The sequence below is a fragment of the Micrasema longulum genome, unplaced genomic scaffold, assembly GCF_059751315.1.
Source record: "Micrasema longulum isolate JH-2025_06_02 unplaced genomic scaffold, ASM5975131v1 h1tg001783l, whole genome shotgun sequence".
NCBI lineage: Eukaryota > Metazoa > Arthropoda > Insecta > Trichoptera > Brachycentridae > Micrasema > Micrasema longulum.
This window is the reverse complement of record NW_028278958.1, coordinates 228,798-246,797: the sequence shown is the minus strand read 5'-3', so window position 1 is coordinate 246,797 and position 18,000 is coordinate 228,798. Positions and strand designations below refer to the sequence as shown.

Below are 18,000 nucleotides of genomic sequence, written 5' to 3'. Positions count from 1 at the left end.
TTTTCTGTCCCAAAATGAGTTTGTTGTAACTCCTGGGAGTACAAAAAAAATAATTTTTGTATGATTTAATAAAATAAAAAAATAATAATAATTACAACAGGGATGGAGAACACCTTAAATAAGGGAATATGGAAGTCTAGGCATTTACAGGGCTTATGACCTGTCATTGGCTGGTTTAAGTGGCCACTGTACACACTGTGTAACATTCACCATTTTGGCTATGTTCTCTTCAGCTCTTTAACATCACTAAAATCAACAAATGGAAGAATTGAAGAAATTTGGATGTTCAAACATAGGCAAAATGGTGAATGTTACACAGTGTGTAAAGTGGCCACTTAAACCAGATAGATTGTTTCATATTCCGATATACAGGACCAACCTGCCGATAGTTATGCCTGTTGGAAGGGCCACCGCTATGCTGAACAACATCGCTCGGGATATTGATCTGTTCCATGTATCCGAAGGGGTTTTCCGGAGCAGGATTCTCCTACTACTTTGACGTAAATCTCTTTCACGTATTTTTTCATTTTTTATAATATGTACGTATTGAATATATGTTTGTAATGTATATGATATATTAAAATAAATTAATTGAAAAATTATATTGAAATAAATAAATTAATTGAAAAAATAAATATGAATAAAATAATTTTGGATCGGGTTATGGTCCCGTGGCTAGTGCTGCAGACCCAAGGAACTAAGGTCCTAGGTTCAAACCCCACTCTACCCCAACTTGATTCCCATTTTCTAATACTGAGTTATTTACAACTTGTTGAAAATGGTCTCCAAAATTCAAATATTTGGGTAAATTATAAGAACGCTAATATTTCTTTTAAAAAAAAAAATATATATATCTATGAGTTTTGGCCTACCGCGTGTTTTCTTAACAAATATGTTATTGTTATGTAGACACATATATATTTCATTTTAATATACTGTAAGAAGTACCTTCAGAGGATCAACGGGACAGCGGATCAGCGAATTGTATTGCGGTGAGTCATACAAAAGGAATCTTAAGAGAATGCGCAGTATGAATTTTCTTCATACAAACGTATTTACGTATTTTCTCCCTGGATTATGGCACTAGAGTTACGATTTTTTTTACATACTACAGATATTTACCATTGTCACATCGTTTGTTTTTTTTATAAATCATCTTTTATATCTCGTTGATAATGGCCACTAAAATTAAAATATATGGGTAAATTAAAAATAATTCAAATAGATCAAGTCAAAGAAGGAATCGTGTGTTAGAAGTACCACATTGTAAAACGAGGCTCGCACAGAGACATGCATACTTTTTAGGCCCAAAAATATTTAATTATTTTTTTACCGATAATATTTCATTGATTCCAAACTTTTAAAATTTTCCTTCTTTTAAAAAACATGCACTATCCTGGATTCAAAGAAAAGACCTTCTCTCTTCATATTTAACGAATATTTTCAATGAATCCATCAGCACGGGACAGGTTCCTAAATTATTTAAAGAAGCGATAGTTACTCCACTTTTAAAAAAACCTCAGTTGAACTCCGAGGATCTGGCGAATTTTCGGCCAGTATCCAACCTGCCAATAATATCGAAAATTCTAGAAAAAATCATAGCTAAACAGATTTCAGTTCATATTAATGATTACAGCTTGCTTTCTAACTTCCAATCAGCTTATAGAAAATTCCACTCAACTGAAACGGGACTGTTAAAGATTCTATCAGATATAACTCTAGCAAATGAGTCTGGAAAATTAACGATACTTGCTCTCCTGGACATGAGTGCTGCATTTAACACAATTGACCATAGTTTTCTTATTGAAAGATTAGAAGTCACTTTTGGAATTTCTGGGCTCACTAAGGCTTGGATCCAATCTTATCTTTCGGAGCGAACGCAATCAGTTCAAGTTGTAGGTAAAAAGTCTTCATTTACTCTTAAATCTGGCGTCCCACAAGGTTCCGTGCTTGGTCCAATGCTCTTAACACTGTTCATTAACAATGTGTCCAAAATTATTCACTCGTTCGGATTACTTTCTCACTGTTATGCGGATGACCAACAAATCTATTTTTACTGCTCTCCTCAAGATAAAAACAATTTAAAAAATCGTGTGTCTCAATGGATCCAAACCGTCAACAACTGGATGTCATCAAACAGACTCAAACTCAATCCATCTAAAACTGAGCTTCTATTGACAGCGACAAAAAAGCGACAACACCTTTTAGACCAATCTCCAATTTCAATCACAGGTTGTGATCTTACCCCTAGTATAACTGTTAAACTACTGGGTGTTCATTTAGATTCAGATCTTTCTCTTCATTCTCAGGTCAATAAAACGGTAAGTGCTGGTTTCTTCCATCTCCGACACATCAAAGAAATATTCCTATGGATGCAACTAAAGCTCTTGTAAATGCTTATGTCGTTTCGCGTCTAGATTACTGTAATGGAATATACGCAAATCTCCCAAAATATCAAACTAATGAACTTCAATCTGTTTTCAATGCAGCAGCAAGGCTTATTACGGGAGTAAAAAAATATTCTCACATCTCACAACATCTTCGAGATTTGCACTGGTTAAAAAGCCCAGAGAGAGTAAAATACAAGCTGTGCTGGACAGTATTCAAATCCCTTCATAAAATGGCTCCAAAATACCTATCGGACCTTTGTATTAGGGAAAATACATGTCAAAGAAAATCTACTCTAAGGTCAGCATTTGATTCAGGAAGAGGAAAACTTGTTAAAATCCGGCGCTCCCCAAACGCTAGATTTGGAGATCGTGCTTTTGCCGCCGCCGGCCCCTCTGCCTGGAACCGATTGCCTTCAAACTTGCGAATCATCGACAGTCCCAGTCAGTACAGATCCCAACTAAAATCCCACTTCTTCAACTATCATACCCTCAATTTTAAATCTGTAAATATAATGTATCACTTAAGTTTAGTTAGAATGTAAGTTTAGATATACAATTGTAAAATGCCCTTGAGGTGATTTTTTACAAAAATGGCGCTATATAAATCAGCCAAATAGTATTATAAAATATATTATGAACTCTTTTATTCTATGATTTATTTTGTTGCCCTTTAATAATAAGGAATATTTTTGTGTTTTTTTAAAAATATTTTTTAATTCCTTTTTTAATTACTATAAAAAAAATACCATATTATCTTTTACAGAATATTTTTTTTTCTTATGTTATACAAAAATATTATAACTGTCCATAATTTACTATAGGAGCAAAAATTCATTACCATTTTCTTGTATACCCACGAACAGGCCATGCCTTTGTGGGATTTTATGTTTAAGATTTTTCTATTAATATTTATTTCATTGATATGTAATTATGCTTTATTTTTTTTAATACTCTGTTTTATTATCATGTTTTTTGTAAAAAACAAAAAAAAAATTTCAAAAAAAAATTTAAAAATCAAAAGAACGCAAGACTTTATTTTATCAAAAAAAAGAATTGAAAAATATTTACTAAAATTATGAAATATTTGTTAATAACCACTTACCGACTTTTCTACGTCTACCGGTTTCGAGACGAACCCATCTCTTTGTCAGGACACTAATCAGAGCATTTCCTTATTAAAATTGCCTGTCGTGTTGGTTTTATTTGTTTTGTGCAACAACTACGGTGAAGGTGTATAGTGGGTTTTGCATGTTGGTTTTATTAGTGTCCTGACGAAGAGAGGGGTATGTCTCGAAACCGGTAGACATCGAAAAGGCGGTAAGTGGTTATATACAAATATTTAATAAAATTAAGTAAAATGTTTGACCTCAAAGTTAATTCTTTAAATATTAATAATATCAAAAATATCTGACAAATTACAACAGGGATGGAGAATACCTTAGAGAAGGTAATATAGAAGTCTAGGTATTTACAGGGCTTATGACCTGTCAATGGCTGGTTTAAGTGGCCACTTAACACACGGTGTAACATTCACCATATTGCCAATGTTTGAACATCCATATTTCTTCAATTCTTCAATTTTTTGATTTTAGTGAAGTTAAAGAGCTGAAACCTTTATTGTTGCGAAGAGATTCATCTGACTGAATTATTTCACATACTAGGCAACGCCTGAAAACAATTGTTTAAACTTCTTCTTGGACCAGTTGGTTTTGTTGCAATATTTGAGTTTGTCTACAAACATTTGGACAAACTCAAATATTGTAGTCAAAAATATTTGTTTATAAGGTGGTTTTATCAACAATTATTATTATTATTATTATTATGGATAACTTATATAGCGCTATTTTCTTAATAAAATACCTCAAGGGCGCTTTACATAGTGATTCTATTGTTAAATTAATTTAATTGAAGCTTTTAAATTTGTAATTTAATTAAACCAATTTATTTTGTTGTCACGTGCTACGGATTTATTCAAATGATTTAGAGAACAAGTGGGTTTTAAGTTTTTTCCGAAACATCACTTCACTTTCACAGCCTCGCACCTCTGCTGGGAGAGCATTCCATGCCATAGGGCCTGCGACCGCAAATGCGCGTTCACTAAATTTAGTGCACTGTTTGCGTAGAGGTATAATAACTTTTCCTCTCGCCGTAGACGTAGCTGATCTAAGCGTGAGACGCCTGTCAGCTAGTTCATCTGGAATGCAGAGTTCCCTTAGATATTCCGGAGTAGAGTTGTGCAGTGACTTATACATAAGCCAACAGTTTGTATTCGACCCTCTGTGTAAAACGTAGCCAGTGTAGTTCCCGAAGTAGTGGAGTGATATGACTGAACCTAGAGTCTACACTCACTTAGAAGGTTGAAAAAATTCTTACCCATTAATACTAAATGCACCCTTGTACAAGCATTACTACTACCCATTCTAGATTACTCTGATGTTTCCATGACTGATTTAAGCTGTGAGCAACTTAATAAACTTGAACGACTTCAGAATACATGCATAAGGTACATTTTTGGTCTTAGGAAATATGACCACATTTCTGATTATCGTAGGCAACTGAAATGGCTCAAAATTAGACAGCGGAGAGACTATCACTCCCTCTCAGATCTGTTCAATGTACTTCATAGTTCTAACGCTCCTGCGTGAAAATTTTCAACGCTTATCAGTTCATGGTTTACCTCTTCGTTCTAATTCTCAAGGCACTCTCTTAATACCCATCCACAATTCCTCTTTCTACTCTAACTCATATAGTGTACATGCGGCTCGACTGTGGAATCATCTCCCATCCACCATCAAAGACGTTACTACATTATCTCTGTTTAAATCACGTCTGAAGAAACATCTTCTTTCTCTTCCTTATCTCTCCTCCTTTCCTCTTTCCTCTTTTTTCCTTTTTCCCATCGAGTAATAGTTTTGATTTAAGGTAATTTATAAACAAATACGTTTATTTCTATTTTTATATATCTTAAGCTTTTTAATTTTTTTTTTCTATTGAATATGTTCTGTAACTTGAATTATAAAAATAAAACTTTTATTTTATTGGTTGGTTGGAAGAAATTGCCATTTGGCAATAAGCCCGCCAATGTACAAATAACATTACGTGCAAAAAGTTTAATAAATAGGGCCCAGCTCATCAACAAGTAAGAAAAGTTAAAATTAAAATTAAAATATTATTAAATAATTATTAAATATTTAGGTGTAATGTTGGATTCAAAACTTACATTTCACCAAAACGCTAAGATGGTAATAAATAAGATTGCAAAAAAAATATCAATTTTGGGAAGGATCAGAAGATTTATTGATAAGGACTCTTGCAAAACTATTTACAAAGCAATTATTGAACCACACGTTAACTACTGTAGTAGCATTTTATTTTTATCAAACAAAGAAAACATAGATAAACTAACTGTATTACAAAATAAAGCCTTTAGAATCATTTTGAAAAAAAACCAGATATACGAGGGTAAAGTCGACGGTAAATGAAATGAAATTATTAACATATAAACAAAGAATATTTTACAATACAATGATATTTGTTCATAAAATTATAAACTCTAATAAAAAAAACAGAATTTCGTAAAAAAATTGATCGGAACCAGCATGAACACGATCACAATACTAGAGAAAAGAACAAAATTAGACTTCCATTTAGGAAAAAGGCAAAGTCACAAAATTCAATTTTATTTAAAGCAATTAAAAAGTATTACGAAATGGAAAAAAATATTTACGAAGAAAAAAACATATCAAAATTTAAAATAATGGTCAAGACATATGTGCTAAACAATTTATAAATTAAATATATTTGCAACGTTATTATTAGAACACACATAACAATATGTATGATATGTGTGCCCTACTTTAAGATTTAAATAAAATAAAAAATATAAAAAAAGTCACGTTTTCCAAAGGCGAATCGCCAAACAAAATTGAATACGATAACAAGAAACACCTTATAAGTGACGCACAGTATAAATAATCAAACGTTGTTTTGAAATTGTACACGTCTTGGAGAATAATATAGTATTACACTAGCCAACATTTTTTTGATTCTGTCACTTCATGAGTCAAATTTAATTAACAATGTTTTGAGTATGTCCAAATTTTTGTAGACAGGCTGGATTTCCTCCCTAGGGAGTTATTTGAAAAAATTGCAACAGAGAAAGAAAACATTTTTAAGAAGAGAATATGTAAGTCTAGGCATTTACTATAAAACCCACATAGGCAGAATGATTTTTTTTAGTACATAAATATTAAAAACAAAGATTTTTAAACATAAAAATACCATTGGACAAACTCAAAATATTGTTGATAAATTACCTGGTCCATGAAGAAGTATAGAAATTGAAAAAATAACATTTTCAGGCGTTGCCTAGTTTTAAAGCTGATTTAAAATATTTGTGTTGATTTATGTGTCAAGAATTGTATTAAAAACATAAATTAACTTACCAAATACGAATGATTTTTCGTGTTTTAATATAAATCACTCCTTAGACGTTACTACAAAGTTATGTCGTCAGTTTTTCTGACAACTGTCATTCTAATTATCTTACATTTTGAGGACTATAGTATGTAGGTGAAATAATTTAATTAGATGAATCTCACCCGCATAAATAAAGGTTTCAGCTCTTTAACTTCACAAACAACAACAGATGAAAGAATTGAAGGAATATAGATGTTCAAATATAGGCAGAATGGTGAATGTTACACAGTGTGTAAAGTGGCCACTTAAACCAGCCATTGACAGGTCATAAGCCCTGTAGATGCCTAGACTTCTATATTACCTTATCTTAAATGTTCTTCATCTCTGTTGTTATATGTTAATATAAACAGCTCCCCAGGGAGTTGAATCCAGTCCTTGTCTACAAAAATTTGGACAAACTCAAAATATTGGTGATAAAAATACCAATTATGTTTTCATAAATTATGTCAAAGATATAAACATTAAATGTTACAAAAAACACATAAATAAAAAAACTTAAGCGGGAAAGGAATAATCGTTAACATTTGCATTTTCCACGGAGGTTTATATATTTATGGTCATGTACTTGTAGAACGAATGGACGACGAAAGAATGGTAAAACAAATATATATGGCGAATATGAGCGGTAACGTGTGACGAGGACGACCAAGGAAGACGTGGCATGATCAGATAAACCAAAATCTTAAGTCTGGTCATGTCAAAAGCAGACAGGACCGAAGGTCATTTATGACAAAATGTATGAATGTGGAAGAAGCTAGGAATACATGCCAGAATAGAAGTTTGTGGCGGTCCATTATCTCTGCCTACCCCCTACGGGGAAATGGCGTGATGGTAGTAGTAGTAGTAGAAGTAAAAATATTTTTGAAAAAAGTATATTATTAAGTGTCCCCGGCTCGGGTAACTTTAAATTATTTATTGACAATTTTTGATGGAATTCCATTGTAATGATGTAATAACTTATATTTACATAAAAATTATGAATTTAAAAACACTTGGTACACTTCCACTTATTTATTTTGACCAATTTTTGTATAATGAATGTAATCATAAATTTTCAAATAAAAAAATAATAAAATAAGAGCATAAATATAAACGTACGTTTGTATTGTTTCAATTTCAGTCAATGAAATCAAAACCACAACGTCCTTGTCACATAATTAAAATTCCTAACACAACAATTCTGTCATTATTCTCTTGTATAGCCATACGCATATCAAAACCAAATCTATTTAAAGTTTTCTGATTCACGTTTTGGACTTTCCAGTGACATCTATAGACACAAATTGTCGGGATCGTAGAACAACGACGTATGTGCAAAGATGCGTTATTGATTTTCGTTTATATCTGATCTTGAAAAGGGTTTTATATTCCCGGTTTGAAACAAATAAAACACATTGTTGAGGCGAGATGTTCAAGGCGGGTAAGTCTCAGCGACGCGATAAAAAATTCAGCTCTTTTACTTCACAAAAGTCAACGGTAGCTCAATCACAAATAACTATCGACGTGATAACAACTTCTCACCAAGGTTATTTATCGTATTCGCGATCACAATGCAACATCCATGAACACCTAATATTAAATGTCAAAATATTTACGTTTCGCGACGTTATCCTGTTATTATTTAATTTATTTTTAAATGTACCTACACTTAAGATAATATTTAGTTTAATATAAATTATCCTTACACTGAATAATATTCACTAGTCTGAAGATGCCCATTTGAGGGTGAAAGCGCTAATGAGGAAGTTCGGTGGTTTTTTTCAAATTTTTTATTTGTTAATATACTGTTAAACTAAGTAAATTTTTTTTTTTTAATTTTTACATATCGTATTATCGGCGCTACGATTTTTTTAAGTTTTGTATTTCTGAAATAACTCCGCGTGTGACGTCATAGGTTCATTTCCGCTTATTCTCATTCAGTTCTTCCTATTGGTCCAGAAGCGAGAAGCAGACCGGAAATCTTCCATAGCTCTCAGATCATAGGTTGATTCACATGAACCAGTGACGTCATTTAAAGTAGTGCGTTTTTATCAAAATATTTTTTATTATTTTTTCTGTACATTTTCAAGAAACTTTGCGGTACAATTTAATGCTCTAATTTTTACCCCGCGTAAGAAAACATTTTTTGTATCCAATTTCCCGTAGGGCTGAAGTTCCTCATTGATCAAAATAAATAAGTGGAAGTGTAATAAGTATTTTTTAAATTAATAACTTATATGTAAATAAAAGTTATTACATCATTACAATGGAATTCCATCAAGAATTGTCAATAAATCATTTTAATGAAAAATAATGTGACCTCACTGAGGTAACCCGAGCCGGGGACACTTAACAATATACTTTTTTCAAAAATATTTTTACTTCTACAACTACTACTACAATCACGCCATTTCCCCGTAGGGGTAGACAGAGAGAATGTAACGCCACACAAGTCTATCCTGGCATGTATTCCTAGCTTCTTCCACATTCATACATCTCGTCATAAATGCCCTTCGGTTCTGTCTGCTTTCGACATGACCAGACTTAAGATTTTGGTTTATCCGATCATGCCACGTCTTCCTCGGTCGTCCTCGTCTCATGTTACCGTTTATTTTCGCCATACATATTTGTTTTACGATTCGTTTTTTGTCTATTCGTTCTACATGACTAAACCATCTCAGATACCCTTTCTTAATCTTATCAATTATACTTTACTCCGATTTAAACTCTCGCCTAATTTTATCATTCGTAACCCTGTTATACATTGATTTCCCACATTCGTCTGAGAGATCACATTTCAACCGTGTTCACTCGGCTTTCATTCTTCCTCTGCCAGTGCCATGTTTCACATCCATACATAAGTGTCAGGACTAAAACTCCGTTGTGCCCTGCCAGTTTAGCTTCGATTGACATATTTTTATTGGCAATTACTGTGCTTAGTGCGCCGTTTATTTTGTTGCCCGCATTCACTGTCCTTTCAACATCTTCAATTTTCTACTCTTCCATCTCTTGAAAACGAGATGGAAGATTCGATTCCATGCTATCCGGATACAAAAATTCTTCTTCTTGTTCGAGACATTCGTTGTTTACATTTATTATTAAATTCAATTTAACAAATTTGTAAAAAATTGGTTACTGGATTTAGGTCGAGAAAAATCGGAAAATTTACTAAAAATAAATTCCTAATAAATTAATATTGTATAACTGTTTAGTATATTAACAAGTAGGTAGTAATGTAATTGTTTATTTTTGCAAAAAATGTCTGCCTTAAAACAGATTGTACCTAGTTAGGCAGACTAGACATGATCCAGAGAAATCTATTATATATATATATATATAGTTGGATAATTTATATAGCGCCATTTTTGTGAAAATCACCTCAAGGACGCTGTACAATTAATAAATATCCCATTACGTCTTGCAGCTACAGAGCGCAAGGACGGTTGGGATTCTAGTTCCTCGTTTTCAATTGAGATCAATAAAAAAATATAACAGATAGGAGCTAGGTCCGTGAGTCCGAGACACTAGCCACAGGACCACAACCCGATTAAATTTTTTTTACAAAATTTAGGTTTTTTTAAGTTGATATATGAAAGCTAGATAGCCATCATCGTGCAGCTACAAAGCGCATGGACGAGTGGAATTCCAGCAAAGTTTAAATGATATCAATAAATTTACAAAAAAAATAGAGCATAGTAGTAAGTTTGTCAAGTGTTCATGCCAAGAAGTAAGCAATAAAAAACTAAATAAACAAAACACTGTTTCAACTCCATGGTTAACAAAGGGAGATAGATGTCCGAAGAGAAGATTTTGTAGGCAGTAGGTAGATACCGTCGCCATGTGGCCCACTGGGGCACTGGCAACTTGATAATTTCTGGAAACGCACGTGTGTAGTTACTGGGAGATTATGCCTATTGTTCCAACGACTTGGTGTCCATTTTGATCCGTATTATTTCGTTTTATGAGACGCAACATTCCTGTACAATTCACTTTTTTACATGAATATTACACAAACGCGCGTATAAGCGGTTTGATTGATCATTTTGTATGTTATTAGAAGGCAGATATTTGAAATATTATGTATTTATCAATAAATGTCAGTTCACTTTTAGCAGCACTGTTGTAATTTATTAATTATGGGTTTAGTGTTCCAAATAGCAAAATTTAGGTACTTTCGCGTCAAAAGCTGATGCATTCTTAAACGGTTTTAATGGATTCATTTAAAATTTTATGATTTTAAGGTTACAGGCGCACTATTTTTTTGAAAAGTTTCCATTGTTCACTATTTGTCACAATTAAGTGTTTATGTAATAGATAAAGTTATTGTTATTTTTGTTAATAATCTTTGATAATTATTATTATTATTATTATTATTATTATTATTATTATTATTATTATTATTATTATACAGTCAGTAACCTCACTTCCCCTGTTAAATACCATCGCATTAGATTTACTTTCATTCATCGCCAATTCGCTCTCCAGGCATACATTGTACATTCTAGAGACTATTTTTTTTGCAAACCCCCGTTGCTGCTTGCTAACAGAACTGCATTTATTTATATTATATTATTATTTAATATTCCAAAAACACGGACGACGTCTGCTCTCTCTTTCTTTTTTAACAAAATGTCGTAAAAAATGCTAGATACTGCACCCTTCATAAGGACGGCAGACGTGTGTACGCAATATCTAGAAATTTGAATGCCTTACCTGTTGAAGTGGTAAATGTCTTCAATATTACTGAAGAGATGATCCAGGTCTTCCGAGGAGAAGGTCATACTCTCTCGCCACAGGTAGAGGTAACCCTAAAACAAAATACAACATTGATATGTATTCATTTAAACATTTTATAATATATATATATTAATTAATAAAACATAAAAAATGTGTTTCTACATTTTGAACCAAAAATTTTACATAAACCCAGTAATTACAGTGCACGAATAATAAAATAGGCAATTGAAATACACAGACACCCAAATAACATAAACAAAGACGACGGGCTTAAATTAAACTCAACATGGTTCCCAGCACTACAAACTACAAAAACGAATAGGTGCCTACTGCCGACTCAGACACGGTACAAATTACTAGTACTTAAACACACACTTTTTCTTTAAAACACTCAGCTTACCCTGAAAATGGCTCCTGCAATGGTAGCTGAAACGTCGGAACGAATCCAACACACACGGTATCACCCAAAAAAGAAACATATTGATAACAGTGACCGTGAAAACCTTCGCACCTATTGTGTTTCTAGTATTTTCATATATTTATTTTTAATTGTATTTTTATATTTGTAAATTGTTTATAACCTCTGTATATGTAAAAGCCTTTGGGGCTTTAATAAATAAATAAATATGTTTTAAAAAGTACATATATTGTTATATTAAATCATCTTTCAACATACCTACATAGGATTGAAAATGTTCAACGAAAATTTTTAAAACAATAAAACGCTTAGTACTTACAGCAAATATGCCAAGCAAAATGGATTTTTTACCCTTAAAAATAGACGCACTGTATCTGAATTTTGCTATTTACATCAATTATTAAATAATGAAGTAGACTCTTTTAGCCTACTCTCTCCAAAATTAATCTGAATGTCCCCTTTCGCGTGACAAGAAAAAGGTATTTATTCCATCTGCCAGTCTGTACCACTAATTATGCACAACACTCTTTCCTCTATCGTTCTAGCTCTAACTATAATCCTTTTTTTCAGCTGTAGATATATTTTACATGCCCCTTAATTTATTATAAAATAAATTAAGACTCCTTATTTCTGGCTGTGATGCGATCCGACTTACTATTTAATGAGGCTCACACTTACTCCTACACTAATACACATAAACACACATCTACACCTATACCCGTATGCAGAGACAAAACTTAAGGTGAGGAAAGTGCATTCTAATTTTAAATGCAGAGAATAACCCGAAGGTGAAGACAATAGAATGTACTGTCCTCACCTTAAGGTTTGTCTCTGCAAGGTGAGGAAAGTACATTCTAATTTCAAATGCAGAGAATAACCCGAAGGTGAAGACAATAGAATGTACTTTCCTCACCTTAAGGTTTGTCTCTGCATACGAGTATTACTCTCATACAAATACACATAAACGCACCCTTTTGTTGTAACACAATTTAATAATATGTATGATCCTTATTTAGAAACTTTGCTGGTCTGTCTTTGAACTGTATTTTTTTACGTTACTATCTTTTTCGACTGTTTGCTTCTTTAAAATAAATACATACTTAATCTGTAAATTTTGAACTATTTTGAACGGGCAGTTGGCTGACAGACAAATTAGGAAGACGTGTTTTGGTGTGATCGGCGAATTTTCAAGATTCACATTAACGATATAAGAAACGATATAATAAGGAAATAAGATGAATGTATTGCGTGCAGGTTTTTAAATTTATACACACGCGAAAAAAAATTATAACTAACATATTACAACAGAGATAAAGAACATTTTAAAGAAGGTAATATAGAAGTCAAGGCATCTACAGGGCTTATGACCTGGGATTGGCTGGTTTAAGTGGCATTCACATCAATATTCATTCATCAATGGCAGAACATCTATATATTTTTTTAAAAAATTTTTTTATTTTTTTTTTTACTTTATCAAAATACAATTCCATATTCACTTTGCCCAGCTAACAAGGGTACATACCCCGTTCCAAGCTAGGCAATTACATTTTAATATATTATAATACTTAACAAATTAATATAGAGCACAGACAAACAAAATATAAACTTATTCAGATACACATTTTGATTCATATACATACAGACATACACATATATACACACATGTATATATAAATATACACATATATACACATGTACATACACACACACGTACCACCCATGCGCATACACATACATACATTCATAAAAACATAGACAATTTATTTATGCGAAACTTCATGGTTGTCATCTATAAATATATATTTTTTAAATTATTCTTTATTTTTTATATTTTATTTTTGACATCCAGTAAGGTTCTCCAATCCGTGGCATGCATCAACTTTTCTGACTCCCTACGACCAATGCCATGAAAGAGCGAGGTCAACACCTTCCGTAACTTGACAACACTCCCGTCTTTCCACGATTCTGGAAAAAGGTTATGGACCTTTTTGCCTACGTTATAGTGTTGTCTCGATGCCAGAACAGTGTTGACCCCTTCACTTAGTATCAGATCCCTATTAGAGTATCTTGTATTATGGTTGTGGTTGACGCTTGGGTAAATGTCTCTCTTTATTCCTTCAATTCTTTCATCAGTTGATGTTTGTGAAGTTTAAAAGCTGAAACCTTTATTTATGCAAGTGAGATTCATCTAATTGAATTATTTCACATACATACTAGGCAACGCCTGAAATTGTTATTTTTTCAATTTCTATACTTCTTTATGGATCAGGTAGATTTATCAACAATATTTTGAGTTCGTCCAAATTTTTGTAGACACGGACTGGATTCAACTCCCTGAAGAGCTGTTAACATTAACATATTACAACAGAGATGAAGAACATTTTAAAGGAGGTAATATAGAAGGTAACAAGAAATTGAAAAATTAAAATTTCAGGCGTTGCCTATAGTCCTTAAAATGTAATATGATTAGAATGACAGCTGTCAAACTAATTTCATTAGTGATGGGGAATTACTGATCACTCATCAAATCGATTTTATTAGTTATTTCATGCAATCATGAAACTCTGTTTCCGAAAATTGATATAAAAAACGCAAAAACAAGCCTATTATAGTGTGTTTAACACAATTATTCACCAAAAAGTAAGACATTTATACTTTTTTCATGAACAACATCAAATGAACTATTTTTTTATTCGATCAATTTACATTGATAAATTTGTCCCATCTCTAACGTTTTTACAAAATGATGTAACCTTGTAAGAACATCGTTAATAATTAGGTTTATTTTAGTTTTTTTTTTAGTTTTAAAGCTGATTTAAAAATATTTATGTTGATTTATGTGTCAAGAATTGTATTAAAAAAATAAATTAACTTACCAAATACGAATGATTTTTGGTGTGTCAATATAAATCACTCCTCAGACGTTACTACAAAGTTATGTCGTCAGTTTTTCTGACAACTGTCATTCTAATCATCTTACATTTTAAGGACTATAGTATGTAGGTGAAATAATTTGATTAGATGAATCTCACCCGCATAAATAAAGGTTTCAGCTCTTTAACTTCACAAACATCAACTGATGAAAGAATTTAAGTAATATAAATGTTCAAATATGGGCAGAATGGTGAATGTTACAGTGTGTAAAGTGGCCACTTAAACCAGTCTATGACAGGTCACAAGCCCTGCAGATGCCTTGACTTCTATATTACCTTATTTAAAATGTTCTTCATCTCTGTTGTAATATGTTAATGTTAAAAACTCCCCAGGGAGTTGAATCCAGTCCTTGTGTACAAAAAATTGGACAATCTCAAAATATTGTTGATAAAAATACCAATTAAGTTTTCATAAATTATGTTAAAGATATAAACATTAAATGTTACAAAAAACAAATAAATAAAAAACTTAAGCGGGAAAGGAATAGTCGTTAACATTTGCATTTTCAACGGAGGTTTATATATTTATGGTCATGTACTTGTAGAACGAATAGACGACGAAAGAATGGTAAAACAAATATATATGGCGAATAATAGCGGAATTTATAACTAATCAAAATTGATCCAATCAGAGGCTTAACTTTCAAATCAAAGCACCCCTCTGTAAAACTAGATTAGAACAGATGCATGCTCTCTTATTTGCTACCAGACTATACAATGTATTTACTAATAATACGAGACATGAAAAGTTTAACCAATCACACCTTTCAAAAATACGCTAAAAATAGGTCATGGAAAGAGATGTACTTGATTTCTTCGGCTATATTGCTAGCAAAATATGCCATTTTTCGATTTTTGTACTAAAATATTTAAATTGTGTATTTTTTTATACATATGTGCATGCAAGTATGTGTGAATATACACATGTATGTTGTGTATGGATATGTGCGTGTGCATGTATGTATGTGTAATTTTATTCATGAATTCGTGCTGTCACGTTAAACTGATTAAACTAGTATACCCACCACAGGCCTCTCAGACTACGCAATGTATTAACTTATAGTGTGAGACATGAAAAGTTTAACCAATCACACTTTTTAAAAATATGCTAAAAATGGGTCATGGATAGAGATTGATTTCTTTAGCTAAATTGCTAGCAAAATATGTTTTTTTTTGTACTAAAATACTTATATTGTTGTGTATGAGTATATATGTGTATGAATATGTGCGTGTGCGTGTATGTATGTGTAATTTTGTTCATAAATTCGTGCTGTCGCGTTAAACTGATTAAACCAGTATACCCACCACAGGCCTCTCAGACTACACAATGTATTAACTTATAGTGTGAGACATGAAAAGTTTAACCAATCACACTTTTTAAAAATATGCTAAAAATGGGTCATGGATAGAGATTGATTTCTTTAGCTAAATTGCTAGCAAAATATGTTTTTTTTTGTACTAAAATACTTATATTGTTGTGTATGAGTATATATGTGTATGAATATGTGCGTGTGCGTGTATGTATGTGTAATTTTGTTCATAAATTCGTGCTGTCGCGTTAAACTGATTAAACCAGTATACCCACCACAGGCCTCTCAGACTACACAATGTATTAACTTATAGTGTGAGACATGAAAAGTTTAACCAATCACACTTTTTAAAAATATGCTAAAAATGGGTCATGGATAGAGATTGATTTCTTTAGCTAAATTGCTAGCAAAATATGTTTTTTTTTGTACTAAAATACTTATATTGTTGTGTATGAGTATATATGTGTATGAATATGTGCGTGTGCGTGTATGTATGTGTAATTTTGTTCATAAATTCGTGCTGTCGCGTTAAACTGATTAAACCAGTATACCCACCACAGGCCTCTCAGACTACACAATGTATTAACTTATAGTGTGAGACATGAAAAGTTTAACCAATCACACTTTTTAAAAATATGCTAAAAATGGGTCATGGATAGAGATTGATTTCTTTAGCTAAATTGCTAGCAAAATATGTTTTTTTTTGTACTAAAATACTTATATTGTTGTGTATGAGTATATATGTGTATGAATATGTGCGTGTGCGTGTATGTATGTGTAATTTTGTTCATAAATTCGTGCTGTCGCGTTAAACTGATTAAACCAGTATACCCACCACAGGCCTCTCAGACTACACAATGTATTAACTTATAGTGTGAGACATGAAAAGTTTAACCAATCACACTTTTTAAAAATATGCTAAAAATGGGTCATGGATAGAGATTGATTTCTTTAGCTAAATTGCTAGCAAAATATGTTTTTTTTTGTACTAAAATACTTATATTGTTGTGTATGAGTATATATGTGTATGAATATGTGCGTGTGCGTGTATGTATGTGTAATTTTGTTCATAAATTCGTGCTGTCGCGTTAAACTGATTAAACCAGTATACCCACCACAGGCCTCTCAGACTACACAATGTATTAACTTATAGTGTGAGACATGAAAAGTTTAACCAATCACACTTTTTAAAAATATGCTAAAAATGGGTCATGGATAGAGATTGATTTCTTTAGCTAAATTGCTAGCAAAATATGTTTTTTTTTGTACTAAAATACTTATATTGTTGTGTATGAGTATATATGTGTATGAATATGTGCGTGTGCGTGTATGTATGTGTAATTTTGTTCATAAATTCGTGCTGTCGCGTTAAACTGATTAAACCAGTATACCCACCACAGGCCTCTCAGACTACACAATGTATTAACTTATAGTGTGAGACATGAAAAGTTTAACCAATCACACTTTTTAAAAATATGCTAAAAATGGGTCATGGAAAGAGATTGATTTCTTTAGCTAAATTGCTAGCAAAATATGTTTTTTTTGTACTAAAATACTTATATTGTTGTGTATAAGTATATATGTGAATGAATATGTGCGTGTGCGTGTATGTGTGTGTAATTTTGTTCATAAATTCGTGCTGTCGCGTTAAACTGATTAATAATAATAATAATAATAATATTTGGCTGATTTATATAGCGCCATTTTTGTAAAAAATCACCTCAAGGGCGCTTTACAATTGTATATCTTAACTT

At 32.0% G+C, this 18,000-nt stretch overlaps 1 protein-coding gene across 3 annotated transcripts in view; it reads right to left on the bottom strand.

The window, feature by feature from the left end:
* The window catches only part of LOC148273995 (uncharacterized), a 131,059-nt gene that overhangs the window by 29,252 nt on the left and 83,807 nt on the right, over window positions 1–18,000 (bottom strand). For all 3 annotated transcript variants that reach the window (XM_088237772.1, XM_088237774.1, XM_088237775.1), the window contains exon 4: window positions 11,562–11,656. In XM_088237772.1, coding sequence (XP_088093898.1) covers window positions 11,562–11,656 — 95 coding nt within the window. The remainder of the gene's footprint in view (window positions 1–11,561; window positions 11,657–18,000) is intronic.